At 37.1% G+C, this 26,863-nt stretch overlaps 1 protein-coding gene across 1 annotated transcript; it reads right to left on the bottom strand.

The window, feature by feature from the left end:
* Positions 1–2,957: 2,957 nt before the first annotated feature.
* On the bottom strand, positions 2,958–26,062 carry prcp (prolylcarboxypeptidase (angiotensinase C)). The gene is made up of 9 exons (XM_081370555.1): positions 24,472–26,062; positions 15,322–15,462; positions 14,327–14,428; positions 14,054–14,235; positions 13,250–13,401; positions 11,434–11,606; positions 7,792–7,959; positions 5,452–5,639; positions 2,958–4,300 (listed from the first exon to the last, which is right to left on the bottom strand). Exons 1-9 carry the CDS (start codon positions 24,631–24,633, stop codon positions 4,099–4,101), a joined length of 1,470 nt encoding a protein of 489 aa, XP_081226681.1. The 5' UTR covers positions 24,634–26,062; the 3' UTR covers positions 2,958–4,098.
* Between the last annotated feature and the right edge of the window lie 801 nt (positions 26,063–26,863).

Genomic DNA, 26,863 nt, shown 5'->3' with positions numbered 1-26,863 from the left:
TTCGGCAGAGCGGAAATCGACCTCTTTGCGTCGAAAAACAATGCTCAATGCCTGAAGTTTTATTTGAAGAGCGAAGACGCGCTGTCCCAGACATGGCCCAGCCTCCCGCTGTATGCTTTTCCTCCGATCTCCCTGTTGCCACAGGTCATTTAGAGGATCAGAGAAACGCACCACTCAGTGCTGCTTATAGCCCCGCGATGGGAAAACCAAACTTGGTACCCAGAGCTAGTGAGGCTGTCGCACTCACCCCCGTGGCCGATCCCGGTGAGAAAGGATCCTCTCCCAAGCCGCTGGATCGATCTGGCATCCCCATCCAGAGCGCTGGTCGCTGCATGCATGGGTGATCAACGGATACCCGTTGACCTGTCAGAAGGGGTCGTGAACACGATCACACAGTCGAGAGCCCCCTCCACGAGACGGCTCTATGCGTCTAAATGGTCGGTGTTTTCTAAATGGTGCGCTACTCAAAACCTGGATCCGCACGCATGCGGGGTCCCGCGGGTGCTCTCCTTCTTACAAGAGCTGTTGGAAAAGGGCAGATCCCCTTCCACGCTCAAAGTATATGTGGCCGCTATTACAGCGTTCGCTGAGACGACGCGCGGCCGGGCAATGGGAAGGAATGAGCTCATTATCCGCTTCCTCAGAGGAGCTAGACGGATGAATCCCCCGCGGCCCCCCTCGGTTCCCTCGTGGGATCTGTCCTTGGTCCTGGCGGCCCTAAAGGCTTTTCCCTTTGAACCGCTTGAATCCGCGGATCTAAAGTATCTGTCGCTTAAAACCGTTTTTCTGATAGCTCTGTCTTCAGTCAAACGAGTGGGTGATTTGCACGCGCTATCTGTTAGCCCTGCATGTCTCGAGTTCGGGCCGAATGACTCGAAAGTCATTCTCAGACCGAGGCACGGTTACATCCCCAAAGCGATTGGAACCCTGTTTAGGGCACAAGTTATTTCCCTCTCGGCTCTGCCAGCATCCGATAGTGGGGACAGTGATAACCTCCTATGCCCTGTCCGGGCGCTGAGAGTTTACATCACGCGCTCCGCCGCTTTCAGGCGTTCAAAGCAGCTCTTTGTTTCCTTCGGCGGACGCACCAAAGGTCTTGCCGCCTCGAAGCAGAGCTTGTCCAGGTGGATAGTGGACGCGATAGCAGCAGCTTATGCCTCCAAACACCTGCAGTGCCCTCTGGGCATCAGAGCCCATTCCACTAGAGGCATGGCCTCGTCGTGGGCCTGGTCCAGCGGAATTTCTATCCACGACATTTGTATGGCGGCGAGCTGGGCCTCCCCGTCAACATTCGTGAGGTTTTATAACCTGGAAGTTCCTGCCCTACAGGCAAAATATTGTCAGTATAAGTGACATGTATGCTCTGCCCAGCTCCCGTGTGCAGACTACGTTCATATGCTGGCGCTATTCTGGTAACTACTCAGGGTGAAGTGTTTGACTCAGACCGGCTGATCCGTTCTGTTTCCTATTTCCCGTTACGCGCTGTTATCGGTGCTGGCCCGCGCTGCTGGCCGCCCGCATTATTCTCTGCCGCGCGGGAATTTTTCTCTTCATGTGAGACCGACTATGTCGTTTTCTCCTACCCTTATGAGTGCTTATGTGCTGTATGGGCTCGCTCCGCCGGCCCTACTGTTTGTACTGTTATGTTTATAGACCGGCCGCGCCGCTCTATTTCATATGCTGCATGAAGTGCATGTACTGCGCTGGCCCGTCTCTCCGACCGGCCACATTTCCCAGCAGAGTGTTTTCCCCGGTTCCCCTGGGATTCATGGGCTGGATGCTCGGCGCACACGGCGTTGACAAAGGGTTCCCGATGCGTAAGCTACTTACGCAATACGAGAGAACCTCTCGTAAGAGAACGTACTCGGTTACTAATGTAACCTCGGTTCTCTCTAGAAGAGGGAACGAGTATTGCGTAACCTGCCGTGTCGCGCCACGAGCTTTTGCGCTTCAGACTGCGAAAACCAGAATTTTAGCCTGTGAGCGCTGAATATATACACGCTGGCCACGCCCATTCTGACGGTTAGAAGGGTGTGGAGGGCGCGAAGCGCCCTCATTGGTTGCCGCGTTCAGAGCGCTCACCGATAGGCTTAAGCAGTTGCAGCCGAGCAGCCAATGAGCACGCTTATTTAGCCTGCCTGGGTCTGTCGGCTGCTGCACTGCGTTGACAATGAATACAAAATTAAGGATAATTTTTTGGCTTCAGATCTCGAAGAAAGAAGACTTTCCCTATGCGTAAGCTACTTACGCAATACTCGTTCCCTCTTCTAGAGAGAACCGAGGTTACATTAGTAACCGAGTACGTTTCTTTTTATTCCTGAGACTATTAACAAAAACTCCACGATTTATGGGTTTTAAACGATTTTTAAACAATTATGTTGTAACGGAGCCTCGTTAAGTGAAATCACGTGACTTTGGCAGTTCAGTATGTGCTCCGAATCACTGGTTCGAAACAAATGATTCGCCAATGTTTACGAAACCTGTTTCGAAAGCACCCATCTCTGAACTTACCTTTGAAGCTACTTTCAGATTACGTAGCAAATAACAAACAACAACAAACGAACGCAAAACACGGAACTTTTCATATTTCAGGGAGCAACAAAGTGAAAATCATCATCCATCACCTCACACTCATCTATTCCTCCTCATGACCTTCCCCAACCCCACAAAACAACCTGCTCTGCACTCTGGCTGTGATATTAATAATAATATTAGCAGGAGGCAGCTCAGCAAAGAGCAGATGATGTCTACGCACCACAATTTGGAGAAGCAGGAGCTGCCAGCGAGTGAATACAGGTCTGGTGGAGTCCTGCAGGCCCCGGCATGGGGCACAATCTCTGTTTTACACCACATGCCTCCCGCTAGCTACTTTATTGCTCGTTTTCTGTCTTTAGGCTTTCATTAAATCACACTGGAGCAGCGTTTGTGTAGGAACAGGAAATGGGACGGGTACGGTTACTTCTGTTTCATATGCATTTATTCTGTGGAGCATGTTCATGCATCATTTCCAATTAAAAAAACAACAAAAAAAAACGTGCCAAATTAAGAGAGTGACATTAGTACAACCAAGAGTGTAAACAGTTTGTTCAGAAAACAGAAGACTTGTGTTGATTTTGTATGGACATGAAAATAACACTGATCACTGCTTTATCACTGATCACTGATTAGGTCCTGCTAATTTCAGTGACTATTTGATTTCTGAATAGTAGAAATTAGCCCTATAATATAATGTTGCAAATGAATAAAAGGAATAGTTTACCCATAAAAATAGAAAATTCTGTTTTAATTTACTCACAATCTCGTTGCAAACCAATATGATGGGTTTTATCTCAGTGGCTCACCAAATGAGTTTGAAGAATGTTCACGCTGCGGTCTTTCATACATCGAAAAGCTCCAAAAAGAACAAAAAAAGAACCATAAAACCAGCATAAATGTTGCCTACATGACTATATTTAAAATCTTTGTGAGAAAAACATATCAAACAGTATGTCGGTTTTCACTCAAATTTCAAGTTTGGTTTTTGCATATCTCATAAAAAATCACAGCACGTCACATTTGGGAAATGTAGACATAATACAAGTGTCATGTGGAATATTTGTATGTTGTTGTTTTTTTCCTTTTTATGCTGTCCTTTTGTTTGTTCCTAGAGAAAAATTCATTTTGAGTCCCATTGAAGAAAGAAAGTAATACAAGTTCAAAGCAACACAAGGGTGAATAAATGAGAGAATTTTCATTTCTGGTGTACTATTCTTTTGAAATGTAGAATACTTCAGTTAAAAATCCAAGCTGACAGCAAATATGAATGATTATTATTGCTACAATTTAACTTGAGGCTTTGGCAAAAGACACCCTGAGTGGTTTTGTATTTGGTATTTTCTGAAACTTTACGTTCCTCAATTTTGTCCAAGAGAATCTAAACAGCAAAACATGTAAAATTGTAATGGCAAAATTCTTGGCTTGCACACACTCAAAAAAAGAAGAACTTCCCATCCACTCCCCAATAAAACAACTTTAAGTACCAAGGAAGAGACCACTAACTTTGGCACACAGCAAACAAAAATGGTTCATTTCGTCGTTCTTAAAGTCCTCTTTTCATTTTCAATCAAAAGCTGCCGATTTGATCCACTGCTTGAAGTAGTTTACTTCCAACTCCCGTGTTTTGATAACAGACTCTGGGTCAAACTCGTTGTTGTAGCGCAGATCGAGGTGATGAGCACCTCCATCAATCATAATGGCGACTAGAGATTTGGAAAGACTCTTAGTCACTCCACCGCTCATCCATGGATCAAGATTTCCATTACTGAAAAATAATACATTTAGTATGTTATACCTTTAGGTCTCATAGGATCACCAAATATATGTATGTACCCAAACAAGAACAAAAATGAAATGTTTCAATTATAGAATATAAAACACAAGCTCTATTTCAAAACCTAGTGAGCTGCCTACTTAGGGTGGCATATACCGTTGTAATCAAAATTATTTAACTCCCATTGCAAATCAGGTTTATTGCCAAAATTTACAAACTTTCAGCTGTTTGCAATGAACAAATCAAACAAAAGTAATTGAAATATCTCAACACAACAAATGTTTCAAGTGGTTTCCCCAAATTCATCTGAAAATGCAACTTTTAATGACTTCTTCAGTCTCAAAGTTATTCAACCCCCTGAATAGAATCCCTAACAACAGCACAAATCTGCAAAACAGGTGTTGTCTCAAGCACACCTGATGCAACTAATCAAGGGCTTCATTAGTTGCACCAGGTGTGCTTGAGCTAAAACACATGAAATATCTGATCTGGCTAGGTTTGTTGATTGTCACTTTTGACTGCATGTTAGAAATGTGGAAAAGTCAAAAGAATGGTCCGCTCTCAATTCTGACATTGTTCTTGCTATCCTACAATTCTGAGAAATAAAGTTCATACCTCACACTAGTAAGAAAAAAAAAATGATATAAACTCGCAATTTTGGGTTTATTTCATGTAATTGCGAGTTTATATCCTGCAATTCTGACTCTTTTCTTCTCTGAATTGTGATATAAAATTGCAATTGTGGATTATAACGTCCGAATTGTGAGACATAAACATACAAATATGAGAGAGAAAAAAATCAGATTTGTGAGATAAAGTTAAATAGTTTTTTTTTTTTTTGTTGTTGTTGTTGTTGTTGTTGTGGAAACAAGCTTCTATACATTGCAACAAGATCAGCATAAAAAATAATAATAATTTGACAGGTGGATGTCCAAAAGACGGATCCAAAACTAAAAAATATCAATAAAAAAAAAAGTTCAGTTCAATAAAATTTACTATTTTTATTAGTCTAAGTTGTGTATTTTTGCACCATTAGCTTAGCAACATGCTAACATAAAACTCTATTTAATCATGGTATGAAGTAAACATTCAGCTGAAAGTGAAGGCAATGCTCAATATTATACAAACACAAGATGTCCTACCTGAAGATGATGTTACTGTGAGCACTGATGTTTCTCCCACCATATACAGTTTCTGCCCAGTCTTCCCGTGGTCGCACTCCAAACTGGTTGTAGCACATGTCAGAGAAGGCCTGGAAGTTCCATGGCTCTGGCTCAAACATGTCAACGATGCCATCTGTACACATTGGCATCACCATCTCTGTACAGCTCTGCACAAAATGACAACCAGTGTTGGGGAAAGTTACTTTTAAACTTTTAAACAATTACTAACTAATTATGTTAGTTACTATTTATGTAAAGTAATGTGTTAATTCACTTTTGCTTTACTTTTTTTTCATCTGGGCTGGGCTGTTCGTTTGTTTTTCAAGAACAAAAAAATATATATATATATATATATATTTGGCAAATGTAAAGGCCCATTCACACCATGGGCCCTATTTTAACAATCTTAAATGCAAGTATCAAACACGAAACGCAAGTAACTTTGTGGGCGGATCTCGGCGCAAATCTAAAATGTGTTGGTCTGAAGTAGCTACATTACTCATAGGTGTGGTTTGGGCGTAAAGTGAAATAAACCAATCAGAGCATCATCTCACATTCCCTTTAAAGCAGGCGCGCTTGTTCCATGGTGGATTGCTATTATAATGGCGGATTTGCCAGGCGCACACCAGGAGCGGTTCACAGCTGAGGAGACTGATGTTCTCGTCAGGGCCGTAAAAGACAGAGAAGTGACATTGTATGGGGATGGAGAAACCCACCCAAATTAGCTTCGGTTAAACAGGCGTATAATAATTTGGGTAAATGTGTTAGCTAGATTTACGCCTATTTTTTTCACATCTTCATGGACACCACAATGATTTCCTTTGTGTGGTAATATTTTTCCTTGTAATTATGTATGGTTTGCAGAAATGGGAACTGCTGCATGCGTCTGTGTAGATGAGAGAAGCAAAGTGTATGCGAGTTGTGCACACGCTACATTATGGCCAAGCATGCACCCTTAAAATAGCATCTGAATAATGTGCCATGGACTTTAGACTAGGTTTTTCTTGGTCTGTGGGGGAATTGTTTTCTGAAACTGCAAAATAGCACCAGGGAACGTTTGGACTATGCACTCAAATTCCAAGTGTATAAAATTTATAGGGTTATTTTGTCATTTGACATCAGAGTCTAATAGCTCCGCCCCCTCTACTATGCAAGGAAAGCTGCCACAGTCGAGTGCATGAAGTGTCTGACATTTTTATTCCGATTAATTAATTGCATCATACAAGTATTTAAAGTGTACTTTCTCTTTTTAGAATTTTCAGTGTGAAAATTGTGAATAGTGCATAAATACATGAATTGGGATGCACCTATCATAGTATTAGTGCGGCTAATGTGTTATAGAGCTGGTAAGTCCCGCCCCTTCCGTAAAACCCCGCTGGACCTCAAAGTTGAAAAACCGTCAATGCAAGTGAATGGGAGAAAATAATTATTTTCTGATCTCGTTTGAATTGTGCCATGAATTGAACATATGTTGTCTGTGAATTTTTTATATAACTTTTCATGTTACGAGTTTGACAGTATATTGTATGATTCTTCGGCTAGCAGTTGTGGAAAAGACATAACGAGAAAGACTACATATCGCCTATGTGACGTCACCCCATAAAGTTGACTTACCCGTGGTTTTCGCCAACCTAAACGATTTTGTCCTCTCCCTGAAAGAAGGCGGGGAAGTGCATCAAAGACACAGCCATGTTTAGCGGAATCCGTGAGCTAGTCCGTGTGCTAGTGGTGGTGACGTTTCAAACGCGTCGAGAGTTGTAGTCCACAAAGTGCTCTCACACAAAATCTAACCGTATCAAACTTCTACCCGCTAAATTGTATCATTCTTTACACGAAAAGTTATATAAAAAATTCACAGACAACATATGTTCACATTCATGGCACAATTCAAACGGGACCAAAAAATAATTATTTTCTCCCATTCACTTGCATTGACGGTTTTTCAACTTTGAGGTCCAGCGGGGTTTTGCGGAAGGGGCGGGACTTACCAGCTCTATATTTTACAGTCCTACGATAGTTTTGTGAGAAGAACAGACCAAGTGTGTCCAATTGCAGAGACAAATATTTTCTGTGAATAACAAATTTGGTCTGTTCCTCACACAAAACGTCAAATGACTTAACACGACTTGGAATACAGCTCAAAAACTAATTTTATGGTGTGTGGTTTTTATTTCAACAGCTTCTTCCTATAATTAATTTCTATGCATGATAAAATAACCGCATCAAAATTCGTCAACATTGTGAAACAAATCAAAATAAAACAGAATGGAATTACTTGTATTAGTAAATGTGACCATCTTAAACATCTTAATATTTTACCTGGTAGAACCAACCCATGATGCCCAGATCCCCAGTAGCAGTCTGTGAGGTGTTGAGACAGACTGCATCTCCGGTGTAATTGTAGTAAACTCTTACAGCTTGAGAGATACCACTCAAAAGCTGCTTGTCTGATACGCCAGTATCAAACTGAAGATTCCTGCAGACCACCTGAGGATCAGAAAAACACATGCAAATTATCACAGAACAAACAGCTGGCTTTATGTTCAAAGAGATGACAACGGTTCTGCTTTACAAAGGGGCAGATTACAATTTCGATCTGCAAACAAGAAAAGCTTTATCCGTACCATATGTTCCATTTGTTCTAGTTCTTTTAAAACAATCTTGCTGTGAAAATCCCCAATGCAGCGTTTTCTGTGGGATCATCTGATTTGCATGTGAAATTGAGTGAAATTGAATTGACTGGTGTGGAATTTATCAACATCAAGCTGGAACAAAGTAGTAAGAACGTTTTCAAAGACGAAAAAACCTTGACAAACAGATCAAGCTATGAAGTGATCCAAATATTGATGCAAATATTTGTTGAATTGCTAGTGTTGCCACAAGGGGCGCTACAGAGAGAATTTTGTAAAGGCATGTTATAGATCTTATTGTGAACAATACATCCATGTATATGTTTAATGTAAAATGCCATTACACCATCATCAAACTTCTCTCAACTGACGCATCTCAGACAATCATTGAGTCCACTTAAACCCTGTCCCTACAAAATTGACTGCAAGTTCACACACATTTTTAAAGGGATACTCTACCGTTTTTTTTTTTTTTTTCATATTAAACTATGTTATTCCCTTAACTAAGACGAGTTGATACATACCTCTCTCATCTCAGTGTGTGCACTTAATCGCTCTAGCGCGCGGTGACACTTTGAAAGCACTTAGCTTACCCCAGTATATTCAATGGTATCTAGCAGCAATGAATTTAGAAGTAGAGATAGAAATAGAGATCACGATTCTGTACAGACATGAGACAACTAAACAAAAGAACATATCGACATAAAATGTTAATTGCTGCAGTCTCTTTAAAATGTTTAATTAATTCGAATTAAATTCGTTTTTAATCGGTTTGAATGAATGATTCAATGACTCACTTATAAATACTTATTTAATAACTGGGTGAATCAGCGTTTTTGAACAAATCTCTTGAATGAATGATTCAATGGCATACATTTTTAAGTCACTTGTCGCCACCTACTGGCATAATAATGTAATTGATACAATCGTAGAAGCACCAAGTTACTTTCAGATGGATTTGCTCTATTTTGATTGATTCCGTAGACATCAGTGTTTATATCCAAGCTATAAACTTTTATCCTAGTGCTTCGGTGATAAATTGAATATTTGTAAAACAGAAATATTGATACTGTATAGCTGAAAGGACTGTTTGTGAAGCTGTTTCATACCTATATTCATGATAACCGCTCTTTCTGGCTCAATGGCAGAAACAGCCTGTCATTGCCCTCGTTTGAAACTCCCACAGATTCCAATTGATATGACTGGATATCAAATGTGAAACTTTGCAGAGAAATAGTAAATGTGACCGCAACTTTACTCATAGTTCTCTCTACATATTAAACTGTGAGAAAGTTGCGGCACATGTCACACACATTAACACACATCACATTTAACGTGCTGATATCTGTCATGTCTGACTTAGAGTGGGTTTGAGAAGGTTGTTGCTAACCTTTTCTTCAGAGGTGGTGGTCTGTGCGCGAGATAAGCTACACGCATGTCCGAGCAAAGATTTATACTATGACAAAAACAGCAGAGGCTGTCCAAAGCACCTTCTCTCTGCTTTTCAGATGGGATTAGGCTTACACATTCATCTCCAGCAACAGATTTCCCACTCCTAAGCCTTCAATACCCCCTTCTCTCAGTCACTCACATAATCACATTAGCTTTGTCATTAAAAAGCCTCCTCTTTGCACCCGCTGCCTAAACTGCTTTAACCACCCATAGGGGTTGCATACATTATCAGATTTAAAGGGAGAGAAAGAAAAATACTCAAAAGTAAACCAAGTCTACGCACTCTGCATATTCATATGTGCTAGGAATAAGCTACAGTTACCAACAAACAAGCACAGAAGATAATGTACCAAAAAACTTCTATAAAATAATTAAACGACTAAACTATTTAATCAAAAATAAAAACTTTTGTGATTCAAATTCCCACTGCTATGTGTAAATCTGTTTCCAAACCTACTGAGCTCCCTGAACTCGACTGTCTACCGCGTCGGGAAGCCAGACACAATTCAAAACAATGTCTATACCAGACATGACAAGTATAGACAGACAGCTTTGTTGTGGTCTGCTTTAGTCTTTGTGACTCGAGTTCAGCGTATTTATTTAAATATGAAATTAATACAATTCATAGGTAAAAAACTATTATTTCAGCATGATATCCATACTACACACAAAAGCACACGAGACGATCAAAGAAGTTTGGCATGAGCTTGTTGCGATATGCATTATTCCAATAAGCAAAAAAAATACACACCACACACAAATATTAGGTAATAAATAGGCCAGTTTTAAATGGTTGAAACGGGGAACTATTTCATACAATACTGTTCAGTACTAAAAGAAATCCAAGTATATTTTGAGACATTTTTCTCATCTCGGTCTGCCATGATTGTTTAATTCAATCTGGCCAACACAATTCACCTCTACTTGCCTTTCCACTGTCATTGAATATCGTTAACCAGTCGGCAAATAGATATTTAGGCATTGCTTTAGCATTAAGTCTGGCTTCATCTTGTATGTAATGCCAACTTTCTTTTTTCTCATTGACTATCCCTCTTTCATTCTGAAATACGTCAAATATGGAAGTAAAATGCGTAGCAGATGGCAGGTTGTTTTTTAAATGCTCGTAGGCCGTTCACTAGCTTTAGTAGCAGAGTGTAAATTATTGTCTGTTTGCTTTGTAAGATAGATTTAATGAATGGAAACACAGATGCCTCAGGAGTCTTGAAAATAAACATGTTTTCTGTCCACGCCACCCTCTAACCAAAACCAAACAAAAACCTGAACAAAAGCTCAATTCTGAGGGTGAAAGAAAACAGAAGCATTATGAATATGAATGAAGCTATTTGCATAATGATGTAGATGGGTACAACCACTGACTTGTTATGAGAGGTGAGTCAGCATTAATGAGGAATTCACAGAGTGAGAGTGATTCATACCGAATAGCTGGGAAATCCAGCTATAACTTTATTGTTCATGACTTTTGTGTGTGTGTAATACTTTATTTTAGACCATGTAAGTCACATTTTACTGTATCATGAATCGAAGAATCATGCCATTTATGTAAAATAGATATAAATTCCAGAGTGGGAGGGGCCTAGCAAAGGGTCAGTTCTAGTGTTCTAGAAATACTTAAATTATATAAAAAAAAAAAAAAAAAGTTTTACCATGGTAAAAACTATTTTCTTTGGACATGTATCACATACATACCATGGTACATTATATTTGGTAATGATTCTGTAATGGTACATTTTACATTTATGCACTTGGCACACGCTTTCATCCACATCGACTTACAGTGCATTCAAAATATCCATTTTATCAGAAGGTGTGTGCCACAGCATGTTCTGTAAGCGAAACCTTGAAAGGGAATTTATCGCACCTTAACAGGCCAGGCTGGGAGTGGCTGAAGGAAGTTGGCTTCGTATGGATAATCCACCATGGCTAAGTTCACCCAGGTTTCCTGCAGCCAACCCTTGAAGCCGAACACATCTTCTTGAGACTTTAAAGGACCACACAGTCCAAACTCTTGAGACAGCCACTGCAGACCCTCGCCTACAAAAGAAAAACTAATCAAATGAGTCCAGGGAAACACAGAAGCTTCAAAAAGAGAGGCTGTACAAAACCACAGAGTCACAAATGAACATGGGATTACAAAAAATGTAATTTGGACTATATAACAAGGAAATCAAAATCAGGAAAACAAAAATGAAGCTCTAAATTGACTTTTTTTTTTTTTATGGAAAATTGCAGTATTTATTATAAATGATTTAATCAGAACACATCATGATTTTTTTTTTTTTCATTCATGTGCCTCTTAATCTTTAAATCAAAATAACTTCTCCCTCTTGCAGTGACCTCTCTTCTCTGATGATGCGTTTACTGGCGTTCCATTCCATCCAATCAATTCCCCATGGACAAAATCAAGCCCCGCCCTACTTTTTTTCTTGTTCAAGATGCCATTTCACTATGTCACAACAGGGAGGAAAAGACTATCATAACAACAATTTCATGCCAACTTTAATTACACATAATAACATTACAGTTACTTTTCATTATTACTTATTGATTACCTATCAGGAAATTACAATAAATTAACTAAATGTACACTGAAAAAAATTGCCGTAGAAACAATATTCACAAATAATTACAAAGAAATGGCAAGTAACACATTGAATAAAACGTGAAATTAAAACGTTGAATAAAACGTGAAATAGAAATACTTAGGATACATTTACACAATAATAATGTACTAAAACGGAAAAGTTTTCCTTTGGTTTTTTTGTGTACAGATGACAACATTTTCAAAAAGATCCCTGTTCACACAGATCTGCAAAAACAACAAAAAATGCTGTATTATGCATGCCAGGCCAGTAGTTGGCAATGTCAATGGACTGAACACGTAACACATGATGTCAACGTTTTCACAAATTCGTGCTTTTGTAGTTTACACAGAGACGATAACGATATCGTTTTCAAAACACGTTTACAAAGGTATTGATTTCAGGCCCCGAAAACGCCATAGTTGTGTAAATAAACAGCCAAAACGCATAAAACGTTTTCCATTTTTAGTTGAAAACGGTGTCGTGTAAATGCTCCCTGAAATAGCATTTTCACAATTCATATTTTATAACTCGCAATTGTGAAAAAAAAAATCCAAAATATGGGATATAAACTCACAATTGCAAGAAAAAAATCCAAATTATGGGATATAAACTCACAATTGCAAGACAATAAATCTGAATTGTGAGTTTGCGAGTTTGAATTGCAAGATATAATCTCTCTAAACTCTTTAAATTCTCAATTTTAACTTTTCTCACAATTGTGAGTTTATACCCTCCAATTCAGACTTGTGAGATATAAACACGCAAAAAGTCAGAGTTGTAAAGGTAAAAAAGTCGCAATTACCGTTTGTATTTATTTTTATTCCATGGTGGAAACAAGCTTCCAGAAAGCACTTTGTGTTGCTAATAAATTAGTATTTTAAGAAATATCTTCCTTTTTGCTCCTTTCTGTATACTTAGGTCAAAAGTAATCATATTAGGTGTCCTAAAAAGAGTAATCTAAAAGATCATGTTATTGATTATCATTGTAAATGTGTGTTTTTCAACCAGAGTACCAGGATCTGCCAAACATCATCATCATCTCTCATAACATGATCATGATAATTACGCAGCATGGCCATCCCATTCACCAACCTGTGGCTGAGACCCTGTCAATAGCGGCCCATGACCTCCTGATGTTGCTGCTGCAGTTGGTGCCACTGATGGTGAAGTCATGGGTGACCACTCTGTAAAACTCTTCACACGGCACAATGAACTGCCAGATGGGAGCGGACGCGGCAAGAGCGCTGAAACATCAGAAGGTCACAATCACTGATCCCATCTCATTTCACAGTAGAAAAATCACTTTCTTAATTAAACACATGGTTACACACCACACTTAAGCCTTTCTAAATGTAAGATAGTATTAAGTTTCTAGGCATGATACTCCATTAAGTATGCACATACTGTACTTATGCGGTTTCAATAGACTGATATTTCACATTTAGATATAAACTACACTAGCTGTGACCGTTGAGCGCTTATTAAACATTTGAAATGTCATCTTCATACCTTCATATATTAACATATACAGGGTTAGAAATCAATGGCGGGTAAAAATTCAGCTTTGCCACCACAGGAATAAATTACATTTAAAAATACATTACAATAGAAAACAGTTATTTTGAATAGTAATAATATTCATGTTTTTATTGTATTTTTGATCAAATAATGCAGCCTTAGTGAGCAGAAGAAACTTCTTTCAAAAACATTAAAAAATTCTTACCGACCCTAAAATAGTACATATTTACATTATTTGTTATCAAAATTCTGGTATGTACTGTATGCGTAGAATATATCTATATAATAATATGTATAGAATACTATTCTACATGAAAATTGATTTAATATCGATATATTACAATATCATATTTAAATATGAAGAAGGCAAACTCTCACCCTACAACTGCGCTGGGATACTTCATCCTGAGCCAGGCCGCCAGCATCCCGCCATAGGATCCGCCGATGGCGATGACGGCACTCTCCTGAGCTCCAGGCACGGTTTGCTTCAGTGCTTTGATGAGCACTGCAAAGTCAGCTAAAGCCTGTTCTGAGGTCAGGTAGTTCAGATACTTTGCATTCTGGAGGAAAGGAAAGACATGTCCAGAAGGTCAAGGACGGTGTTTGCTAAATGACCCTTATTGCTCCACATGAGCAACGGTCTTGACTCACGCTGTAAGACTCGTCTCCGAACGGCATGGACTCTCCGTAGTAGCGATGTTCAGCAAAAACCAGCATGGCTCCCAACTCTTCTGCAACATCCCACATGAAACCCTTGGGAAGAAGCAGAGGTATAGATACTGAGCTTCAAGTGTAAGCATTTTAAACTTTTACAAGTTTTCCTCTGAGTGGTAATATTTCAATTTTCTGCTTCACAGACTTGCCTATACTAGTATTTTTCGCAATGCTGCAACTATGAAGCTGATACTGATTATCTAATACTGCGTTTATTATTATCACCAACCGTTAATGTTAAAGTTCACAATATCTGCCACATTGAATACAGTGCACCGCCATTTTTTCAGTATCCTTGTTCGAATACTCAATGACTTTAATAAAGGAAAGAACTACAATCCCATGAAGCACTGTGAATGACGAGAGAGAGAGAGAGAGAGAGAGAGAGAGAGAGAGAGAGAGAGAGAGAGAGAGAGAGAGAGAGAGAGAGAGAGAGAGAGAACATACTTTACATATAAATATTTGTATGCAAAATAGGCATTGTTTGCCATATCACATATAAATATTTAAGTAGTTTAAGAGGGTAGGGAATCTGAATGCTTCATCATGGAAAGGGAAAATAATAATTTTTTGCAGAATCATGGGTAATGTAGTTTTTCCACCAGGAATTGTGTTGTTGAACACAATTATTAAAACAATGTGTGTAAATAATGTGGGTTGATGGCTTCAACAAAAACATATGCCATTGCTTATCAACCTCATAGCTCACAGTAGGTCTGTCTTTAAATGTTTATGAAAAAATAAATCCCCTATAGAGAAAATAAATGAGATTTTTACTTCGAGAACCTGGCTGTTGCACTCTATGCATGAATAATGACTGTTTCCTTAGAAAATAGCTCCCTGTTTTGTCAGCTGCACAACCCATACATCACAGAGAATGTTTTTCTGCCATCTCTTCATATCTAAGAGCTATTCAAAAAGTGCATATTTACAGTGTTGTTGCAGAACCATGTGATGTCTCCTTCATTGCCCGTGTAAAACAGGATCGGGCCTCCTTCCTTGTGCCAGTGCTGGTCATTGAGAAGATACCTCTGCTTGAATGTGCCATTCTCCAAAAAGCCAAAATGGTCAATCTGTAATAAAATAACTCTGATTAATAACTGCTATTAACAGAAATAACTGCTTTTAGTTTTTTTTTTTATTAAATCACAAGGAAAAAAGAGAATCTGAATGAAATATTAATTTAATGCAATTTGTCATGCAAATTATATCACCATGCGACTTTGCCACTGGAAAAATGGGCTCAATAAAACTTGGCTGCCTATACAGTAAAAAGGCGAAAACGTTTATGAAATCAATGCAACCTGAATACAAACAGAGGAAAAAAGGCTGTTGTCTTCCCTTTTGCCAAAAACGTCAATGCCCATAATGCACTGGGCATAATCCACCCCCACCAGTCTGCTACGGATACTCAAATACTGCCTTGCTTTAGTAGGAAATACTACTTAGTAAACTTTTAGTCATAATGATGTTGACTTGTATTGTTTCCAGGTGTAAGAATTCAAAGAGTAAACGTTTAGCGGGAGTGAGTTACTCTTGGTTTCCAGTGAAGGATCCAGCAGCGTGTTGTAGACAGAGGCTAAAGGCTGCAAAGACTCGTGAATATGGAGAGACGCCGCGTGACGGAAAATCTGAAAAACCTCTGTGTTTGTAGTCAACAACAAACTAGATGACCACGAACACAGTGTTTAGACCAAATTGAGGGGGAAAACCGAAAGAAACTGCCGTTGTCATTTCCGCCCAACCTCCCGAAGCAAAAAGCTGTTGCACTTTTCTTTTTTTTTAAGGAATGTCGGTAATTAAACAGTTGATTATGAAAGCTTGTTTCCGCCACAAAAAAAAAAGATAATTGCGACTTTTTATCTCACAATTGCGAGTTTACATCTCGCAATTCTGACTTTATTTCTCAGAATTGTGAGATATAAAGTCAGAATTGCGTGAAATAAAGTCGCAATTGCGTGTTTTAAAGTCAGAATTGCGTGATATAAAGTCAGAATTGCGTGAAATAAAGTCAGAATTGTGTGTTATAAAGTCAGAATTCTGACTTTTTTTCTCGCAATTGCGACTTTATATCATGCAATTCTGACTTTGTATCTCAGAATTCTGACTTTATATCACGCAATTGGGAGATATAAAGTCAGAATTGCATGATATAAAGTCGCAATTGCGTGTTATAAAGTCAGAATTGTGAGATATAAACTATTTTAAGGTAAAAAAAAAAAAAAAAGTCTGTCTTTTTTCCCCCTTAGAATTGGACTTTATATCTCACAATTCTGAGAAAAGATGTCAGAATTGAGAGATATAAACTCGCAATTATGTGTTATAAAGTCAGAATTGCGTGATATAAAGTCGCAATTGCGAGAAAAAAAGTCAGAATTCTGACTTTATATCACGCAATTGTGACTTTATATCTCGCAATTCTGACTTTATATCTCAGAATTCTGACTTTATATCTCAGAATTGACTTTATTTCACACAATTCTGACTTTATATCTCCCAATTCTGAGAAATAAAGTCAGAATTGCGAGATGTAAACTCGCAATTGTGAGATAAAAAGTCGCAATTATCTTTTTTTTTTTTTTATTTTGTGGCGGAAACAAGCTTCCATAGTCGATGGACCCAATTGACTTCCAAAGTTTTTTTTTTCCTACTATGGAAGTCAATGGGGATCATCAACTGTTTGGCCACCAACATTCTTCAAAATATCAGCAGCAGAAAGAAACTCATACAGGTTTGAAAGAGCTTGAGTAAATTATGACAAAATTAAAATTTTAGGGTGAACTATCTCTTTAATAACCCTCTGTTATTCTGTAGGATGCAGGAAGTATAATGAAGTACAAGTATATATGCGGAAGTATAATCTTTTGTGTCATCCGGAGGACTTTCGGTGGCAAATAAATGTGAAATTCTCGGTCCAGGAAACATGGAGAACGAGTAAACATTGTTCATTTACATATACTACTTACACTGTAACATAAAGCAGATTGAAAATTGGTAAATATGTAAACAATTATTTCATATTTGGTGCTAAATCAGGATATTAAATGTTTGGTCCCACTCTGTATTGAGTGTCTTCATGAACTAACAATTAATCCAATAATACAATGCACCAACTGTGTACATACATGTTTTATAAAACTACATCTGTAATTATTTTCTGTAACTACACTGTATCTGTATATTACACAGTTGACCTTTCCCTTACTCCTTAACCCATTTCCCTTAATCCTTAAGAACGGCAGTTCTTAACTGACTTGCCTGGTTAAAAAAAGGTTAACCTTAACCCACCGTTAAACCTAACAATACCACCAAACATGTCACTAACCTTACCCATATCCCACCTCGAGCAGCACGAGTGTTTCGCAAAACAACATGATCACATTAAATACTCTGTACCTAACCATTTTCTTTTAAAGATAAAGTGGGACCAAATACTTAATAATATTTGCTGCTTTTTTAACCACAACCAGTTTTAACGGATGCCTGTGCTTAACATACAGTAGCGATACAACACTGTCTTTATTCCTGGGTGTTCCCCTCAATCTTCTGGCCTTCAGCCATCTCATATTTATGAGCGTGAAACCTCAGAGCAGGATGGAGGGATAATTAGCCTCAATTTGTATTAAAATCTAGTGCCAGCGTCAGGGATGCCACATTAGTTCCGGTTTCAGCAGAATTGTGATATCCATTCATCCGGTTCAGAGCTCGTCCACTACATTTCCATAAATTCTCCAAGTTTGAGGGAAGGAGAAAAAAAGAATGTTCAATTTTGTTCCCAGAGCTGCAATTCTGCAGTTCTTTACAGTTCTCGCTCTTCTTGAATCCCACCCAACACTTAATAAAGAATGTTCTCTCTAGTGTTTTGTTTTTTTTGTAAATACCCTCTTTCTCCTCCCGTTGGCAACAAAAGAGGCAGAAGTTTTATGAGCCAGTGACAGCAAAAGGACTCACAGTTACATTCATTCAACAGCAGTCAGAGCCTGGCTGCAGGTCAAGCGAGTGTCAGCTATATTCACACACTGCAGTGACTTATTTTCTGTGGAAGATGTTACATCTGAAGCCTCCAGCTCCAGAAAATGGACTTTTTACATCATTTATAAGTCTATTCATTTCATTTTCACTCATTTCAACAGTATTTTATCATGACAGTATACATGCATTGTTTTATTAGATAAAATAAATATAATACTATTAATAATACATAAATGATAAGGTTATTTGTACGTTTTGTTATATTTTATATTAAGTATATCCTTTTAAAATGCTATTATAATTAATTATACAATATCAGCATTTTTACATTTTGTGTTCAAATTACTAACATTAATATACACAACTGTTAAAAAGTTTGGGGTCTTTATGTTTTTGAAAGGCCCTTATGCTCACCATTTATTTGATTAATAATACAGTAAAAACGGTAATGTTGTAAAATATTATTACAATTTAAAATAACTGTTTTCTATTTTAATATAATTTAAAATGTAATTTATTCCTGTGATAAAAGCTGAATTTTCAGCATCATTACTCATTACTTCAGTGTCACATGATCCTTCAGAAATAATTGTTGATTTGATGCTCAATTAACATTTCTGATTATTGTTGAAAACGGATGTGCATGCTTAAAGGTATAGCGGAGGATCTTTCCAAATTTTAGATAAGACCCGCCCTCTCCACTTTTTGAAAAGTTTGATTGATTCACCAGAATGATTGACAATTAGGAGGACCAATAGTATAGGTTACCCACCAAGTCAAGTCAAGTCAAGTTCATTTATATAGCGCTTTTCACAACACAGGTTGTATCAAAGCAGCTTCACAGTAATAAATTAGAACAATACATCAATGTTTGTTTCTAGTGGAACGTCTACGTTTGGTAATGCTGATCAATAGTATCGTTGATTGATTAATTAAATTAAATATCCCCAACTGAGCAAGCCAAAGGCAACAGTGGCAAGGAACCGAAAAACTCCATCAGGTGACCTAATGGAGAAAAAAAAACCTTGGAGAACCCGGGCTCAGTCGGGGGCCAGTTCTCAGGAAGTAAAACATCCTCCGCTATACCTTTAATATTTTTGTAGAAACGTGATATTTTTCCAGGACTCAGAAATTTAAAAAGAACAGCGTTTATTTTACATGGAAATATTTTGTAACATTATAAATGTCTTTACTGTCAATTTAATGCATCCTAGCTAAATAAATGTATTAATTTCTTTAAAAAAAAAAACGTTAATGGCCCCAAACTTTTGAAAGGTAGTGTAGCTTAATTTATTATAAAATATACTTATTCTGTTGTGAAATTACTTGTACAGTGATATCACCTTTATCATAAGCTTTAAATGGCAGAACTGAGAACTGAACACAGACTCATAAGTTTAGCCTGTGATTTTGTCTGCAGTGGTTAGATGGGTCACATGATGGAGAGTGTGTTCACAGTGGTTCAGAAATGCAGCGCCCCCTTCTGGTTATTAGAAACGTAAAAAGCAACTGCACAACACTGGAATGAGGAATGAGTCATTCAATCTGCTATTTAAAAATGTGGAAGTGTCACATAGCTTGTTTTGTAACTTACTTTATCATGTCTACATATTTTAATAAGAACCTGATCTGGAGAAAAGCTGTGGATACAGCTTAAAACAGCTTTTAAAGAGAAAGTTCACCCAAAATGAACATTCTTGCACTATTTATTCAATCTCAACAGAAGTTTTGATAATATATTAATAAAGCTAATAATCAAATCTGAGGTTCTGGGGTTCAACCTCCCACGTAAGAAAATTTGGTCGCACTTTAGATTAGGGTCTAACTATTAACAATGACTTTTGCGTCAATAAACTCCTAATTACTAATTATTAAAAGTTAGTAAGGTAGTTATTAAATTTAGGCATTGGGACAGATTAAGGGATGTAGAATATATGGTCATGCAGAATAAGGCATTAATATGTGCTTTATAAGTACTAATAAACAGCGAATCTCTTAGTAATATGCATGCTAATAAGCAACTAATAGTGAGAAATAGTGTTACTGAAAATGTTTGTGATCTTAACATGTAAATGAAGCAATCTGGTGCACTCTGACAAGGAAATAAAGGGAAAAGACAATAGTTGCTTCAAGTAAAAAAAAACAAAAACGCTTATAGACACTACAGGACCCAGGAACGCGTCTAACTGCAAAATTAGGATGTGCGTAAACGATACAGGGAACCTCAGTTGGTACATAATTATAATTTTAAAAGTTCCAATGAACCGGAAGTTGCGACCGACTTTACTTCAGGATTGTGATGTATTTTCTGCATACTGAATGAGCCGGATAGAGGGCGTGTCTTGTTTTTTCCCACTGGGAAATGTGCTCTAACAAAGTAAATGGGTTAATTTTAATTTCAGGCCAACTTTAAAGGTTAAAATTAACTAATTTGTAGGCTATTTAGTTTTAAATTACACTTAAGGAAGTTTTTATGATAACGTTATAATAATACATTTTAATGACAATTATAATATAAACATTTAAATGGTGGCTGTCATAAAACGGATTTATTCAAATATACATTGAATATTGCATAACATTTTAAGTAAAATACAATGAATATGCAATATAGTGCATACATTTAGCAAAACGTTCTTCTCCAAGCCGTCAATGGTCTCACTACAGGCTATGGGAAATTGGCCCATTTTCAATTCTTGTGCGGTTTACTGCTTGCAATTTTACCACGACCAATTAGCAGTGGGCGGGATCACACAGATGTGAATGGATGTGGCATTGTTTTTCAGAGAAACAAGTATTTGAGGGAATTAAGGGATGTAGATTATGGTCATGCAGAATAAGGCATTAATATGTGCTTTATAAGTAGGCTACTAATAATCAGACAATATCCTAGTAATATGTTAGAATAATATATGTGACCCTGGATCACAAAACCAGTCACATGTCGCACGGGTATATTTGTGGCAATAGCCAACAATACATTGTATGGGCCAAAATTATCGATTTTTCTTTTATGCCAAAAATCATTAGGATATTAAGTAAAGATCATGTTACATGAAGATATTTTATAAATTTCCTACTGTAAATATATAAAACATTTATTTTTGTGAGTGAACGCAGTACAATCGCGAACATAAATGCACAACTTTAAAGCCGATTTTCTCAATATTTCAATCTTTTTGCACCCTCAGATTCCAGATTTTCAAATAGTTTTATCTCGGCCAAATATTGTCATAACAAACCATACATCAATGGACAGCTTATTTATTCAGCTTTCATATGATGTATAAATCTCAATTTCAAAAAATTGACCCATGTGACTTGTTTTGTCGTCCAGGGTCACATATGTGACCCTGGACCACAAAACATAAGTAGCACGGGTATATTTGTGGCAAAAGCCAACAATACATTGTATGGGTCAAAATGATTGATTTTTCTTTTATGCCAAAAATCATTAGGATATTAAGTAAAGATCATGTTCCATGAAGATATTTTGTAAATTTGCTACTGTAAATATATATAAAAAAGTCTTTGTGAGTGAATGCAGCACAATCGCGAACATAAATGAACAACTTTAAAGCCGTTTTTTTTCAATGTTTCGATTTTTTTGCACTCTCAGATTCCAGATTTTCAAATAGTTGTATCTCGGCCAAATATTGTCCTATCCTAACAAACCATACATCAATGGAAAATGTATGTATTCAGTGTTATATGATGTGTAAATCTCAATTTCAAAAAATTGACCCTTGTGACTGGTTTTGTGGTCCAGGGTCACATAGGCTATATGTAGTTAATAGTGAGAATTGGACCCTAAAGTATTACCCTTTTTTGTCAATATTGTGCACATTAATGCTTTTTGTACTGTAATGAATTTGAACACAGCTTTGCTCTCGGTTGCTTGTCAAACAGTGTTCTCCGTTTCATAATCCACAGCCAGCAACAGATGCTGAAATGATATCCCACGACAACTGTCCGACCGCTCAACAAAGAGAATTAAAACAGCTCAACTCGAGCGGGCACGTGAAACGAACCACAGAGGGAACGTAAGATCTTGAGACCCGTGTTTCATTTCCTCTACAGTCTTCTTTGTAGATCCTCATTTTAACAGTCTCGTATGCGCTGCTCCATCTGAAGGCTACCGTTTAAGGCATGCTAAGTGCTGACAAGGACAAAACCAAAGACAATGAGGAGCAAGAAAGCCAGGAAATGGGCCTAATCTTCCTGACGGCTCAGAGGATGAGTTGAACAGACACCGGGAAACAATTGCCTTGGCTGTGGTGTGTCCAGGTCAAGAAGTAATTAGGCTCAGAGTACACCATAACAGGATTGTTTTTGTCTAAAACTAGACGCAAGGCTTTTCCTGTGTCAGCTTTTCACACGGACAGCATGTAAAAGATTAACTGCTAAGCCACTCTTCAGGTGAAAATGAGATTAAATGTCTCTGAGACGTAAACTATTAAATAACAGGCAGCATCATACAACCCTTAGAACCCTTAAGCAATAACTACTATATTATATAACATATGTATATAACTAAAAATAATCACTCAGTGTTTTTTTTGTCAAAGCATGTTAGAACACCATCAGGAACTGACACATACAAAATAAAGGGACTTTCAAGATTTCTCTTTCAGTTTAATTTGAGAGAAAACGGGCAGATTGCCAACATATGAGCGATCCCAGAAGGGCAAAGGATCTGCTATTATTCTGTGGAGGCCACAAGGGAAAGGGAATTTCCTGCAGACACAATACAGAGCAGAACGGCACAGATTATGCACACATTAAATAAAGGAAATCCTTAAAGGAAGCCCAGTTGTAAGTTAATGAGCAGCCACCGCCACCAGAGAAAACTGCTGTGGGCTGCAAAATCAGGCCTGGAGAGGTGATCTGTCAAGAGTTTCTGACTGACACAAGCTGACTGCAATGACAGCGGTTTACAACTCTGATAAATGAACAGCAAACAAAACCGTCACATGAGATTCTGATACAGGACCAAAGTTAGAGAAAGACGGTAATCAGTGTAACCACTATAGATTTTTACTCTTTTGTACTTCATTGGTTGTTGAGTGCATTGATAAATTGCACTATTTGGTTGGTTTTATATAGGTCTACTTATTTAACGTTTTACCATAAATATATGATACTATTACCTACTATACACAATAATAATAATATTAATAACAAGACATATTTATAATTATTATTATTGAAAGCATTGTGCATCTCTGGGCAACACAGAAGTGTTTCGTTACTGAATAAATCCGTGTTTTTGAATGAATCGGATGAGTCGCTGATTCGATTCATAAAGACGCTCACTTGCTTCGTTCCTGAATGAATCAGCCGTTTGAACAAATGCTGAATTAATGACTAATTAATTAAAATGATATGATACTAATGGTATCATTTTAAATAATTTCATATTTTAATATTTACATTAAAAAGAAACCAGTCTCATACCATTATAAATGTATTTGCAGTGTAAATACAGTCATGCATTCACAATGTTTTTTTTATAGATATTTATAGTGATAAATGTATGTATGATGTATGATTGTACATCATTGGTTATTTAATGCACTGATAAAATGCACCATATTTGGTTGAGTCTCACTATATTTATTACTGTACCTGCATACAGTCATTTATTTTCAAGAAATGAAAATTAAACATTTTAAGCGCAAAAGGTAGACGTAACACAAAATAGATGAAAATAAATGTGCAACCTTTTAGATCGCAAAAAACTTTGCATAGGCCTAAATAAAGTGTTTGAAAACAGTGGGTTGTTTGCAAAATAATATGTGAAAATGCATATTACGTTTTTATAGTAGGCCTAAAATTATTATTTTAGTTTATTTAATTTTACTATTTTTTTAATTAGTTTTTACTGGGGAACATCATAGTTAGCGTACAATTAACATAAACATAACCTATATCTGACAAAAAAAAAAAATATATATATATATATATATATATATATATATATCAGTGATCTCAAGGTAAACAAAGTTATTTCTTGACATGCATTTAAGTCCTATTTAATTCAATTTCTTATGCCCATGAATAAACAGTCAGATAAGACACGCAAGAAATTCAGTAAGACACTTACTTACCGGTTGATCAAAATAGAAAGTTGTGTATGAGAAAGGTCTGTGATGAGAGAAGGTTTGGACGGTGTGTCTGCCTAGGAGCTGCGGTTTGAAAGCCAGTGCATTACAGCTGATGAGGACGAGGAGGAAGAGGAGGAAGAGCAGAGCAGTGCTGGTCAGTCTCATGGCTGAATGAATGAGTGAGTCCAGTCACAGGTCATATGAAAATATCAAGCGATGGATCATTTGCATACGCGGAACGAGGAAGGATGTCAAATGACTCGTTGTTGTTATTCCATGTCGCAAACTTTTCAACTACAGTAATGCAAATAAAAAACACAGGGATACAATGTAATGCCTTAAAAGATAGCTATAATACCGTAGATTTTAAGTTTTAATTGATCAAATTTCAGAGCATTTTAGAAAATGAGCATGCAGTAAGCTTGCTATCTGTTCGCCATGTGTGTATAGTGATTAAGGGTGTCTTTATGTCTCAGCGCTCACTCAAAGCGGATTATGTCTATTGTTTCTGTCGATAAACGGCATGTTTTGTTAACTTCATTTAACGATACAACATGCTTCCGTATTGTAAACACGTGATCCGCGCGATGCCTCATGGTTATTGTAGTTTCTTGCTGTTCCTCACCCCTTACGAAAGTAATAACCGTAGCTTAAAGTTGAAATCATATCATAAATCTTAATATATATATATACACACACACTATTTAAACTTATTATTATATATATCTGACCAAATTTCTAGCTTTTAAATCTACTAAACTAAAACTTAAAACTACTTCAAAGTTTCTGGCTAGGCTTTCTCAAGCCAACAATAAAGTTTGTCTACAAACCGTTTAATCTACCTGTATTATAATATTAATTGAATATCAATGAAATTGTTTTTATTATAATACTTATATTTTCCAAAAAAATTTGTAAAGGAAATTTAATCGACAAAAATGTTTAACTCATTTCCCACAACGACAATAATACAGATAGTGTCATAACCATGTTTATTTGGAGAAATGTATTAACTTGCAGTCTATATGCTGAGAATTAAAACACAAAGTTACACACACAGAATTGCTCAAGAAAACATATTCGCAATACTGAATTGCTGCAGTCGTGGGGTTTGTCTCTTTATGATAAATGAATCACAGATGACGCGTCACAACTTATATACCAAAAGCACAGAAATGTACAGCGAAAGAATTGAGTTTCATCTTCACTAGACAAAAGACTGTTACTCCTTGATGAATATTGTCTTTACATAATGAGACATAATAACATTGTCCACAGAAAATGTAAGCGCTTAGTAACAACTTATACTGGAAATTAGAGCCTTTAAGATAGAAAAGAAATTATTATAGAGTCCCATTGGTACACAATGCAACACATTACAATATGGCGATTATCTGTAAAACAAAGCTAGACAAAAATACCTGACAGAGAAAATACTGTGCATGGCACGTCAAGTAACATAGAAAGAAAACAGTTTATACAAAACTAGAAAAGGTTATCACTTTAAAATAAAATGTTAATAGAAAAGCTTAATATCATATAAGCAGCAATGCGTAAATATGAGGAAAATGCATTATATTGAAAAGTAATTGGCATGGACAAAAAAAAAAAAAAAAGGTAAAACAATTGGTCCTCAAGTAGGTGTTGGATTTTGTTGAGTGTTAAAAAAAAATCACTCAAAACAAAATCATTGAATTATTATCATCTTCATCATCACAAATATAACCAAACACAAGGCATCTAAAACCTCAGATGTAATTCCGTCAATTTTGTTAATTAACAAGAAGAAAGGAAAAAGCTCTGTAGCAGCAAGTAAAATACTGACAGTCTATAAAAGAGGAGATTCACAGTTCCATTGTAATGACACCGGTGCAAACAACCTTACAGCACAGCCAAGGTTGGAGGTACAAGTTCCAACGGTTTAAAAAGTCATTAAAATGCACAACACAGTTCCAGAACAGAAATCAGAATCACTGCATCACACCGCTAAACATCTCCATCATCTCTTCCTCAATATAATGCGTTGAAACACAAAGACCATTTGTGCAAGAACTCACTGAAACATCTATGAAATACATGATATCTCTCATTCACACAAAAACTACACACACACACACTGTTGTCTTGGCCTCTCGAGTGCCAAAAGCTTTAAACATCGCTACGGTTATTACAATACTAAAGCTGGACTAAATGAACTACAAAGCGTCCTGGTATATTTCAGTTCTTGTAATATGTAATAATGTGTAGAAGGACAGAATATCTCCAAAAGTGAATCAGGAGTATTCCTATAGGGAAAACAAACTATTAATATGGAATGAAATATGCATTTTAGAGAGTGCATTATTACATTGAGTTCATTGGGTTTACTTTTTAGCAAAGTAATGTGCAAAGCCAC

Source organism: Scardinius erythrophthalmus (assembly GCF_964197995.2).
Source record: "Scardinius erythrophthalmus genome assembly, chromosome: 7".
Classification (NCBI taxonomy): Eukaryota; Metazoa; Chordata; class Actinopteri; order Cypriniformes; family Leuciscidae; genus Scardinius; species Scardinius erythrophthalmus.
This window is presented reverse-complemented; position numbering and strand designations above follow the sequence as displayed.

What these genes read in the sequence shown, in the direction of transcription:
- prcp (XM_081370555.1), bottom strand. Translation starts at nt 24,633, where the DNA reads ATGAGACTGACCAGCACTGCTCTGCTCTTCCTCCTCTTCCTCCTCGTC. An exon ending in TCGGAGACGAGTCTTACAGC is followed by an intron (nt 14,236 to 14,326) that starts GTGAGTCAAGAC and finishes CCTTTCCTCCAG; the next exon opens with AATGCAAAGTATCTGAACTA. An exon ending in TATCCCAGCGCAGTTGTAGG is followed by an intron (nt 13,402 to 14,053) that starts GTGAGAGTTTGC and finishes CTGATGTTTCAG; the next exon opens with CGCTCTTGCCGCGTCCGCTC.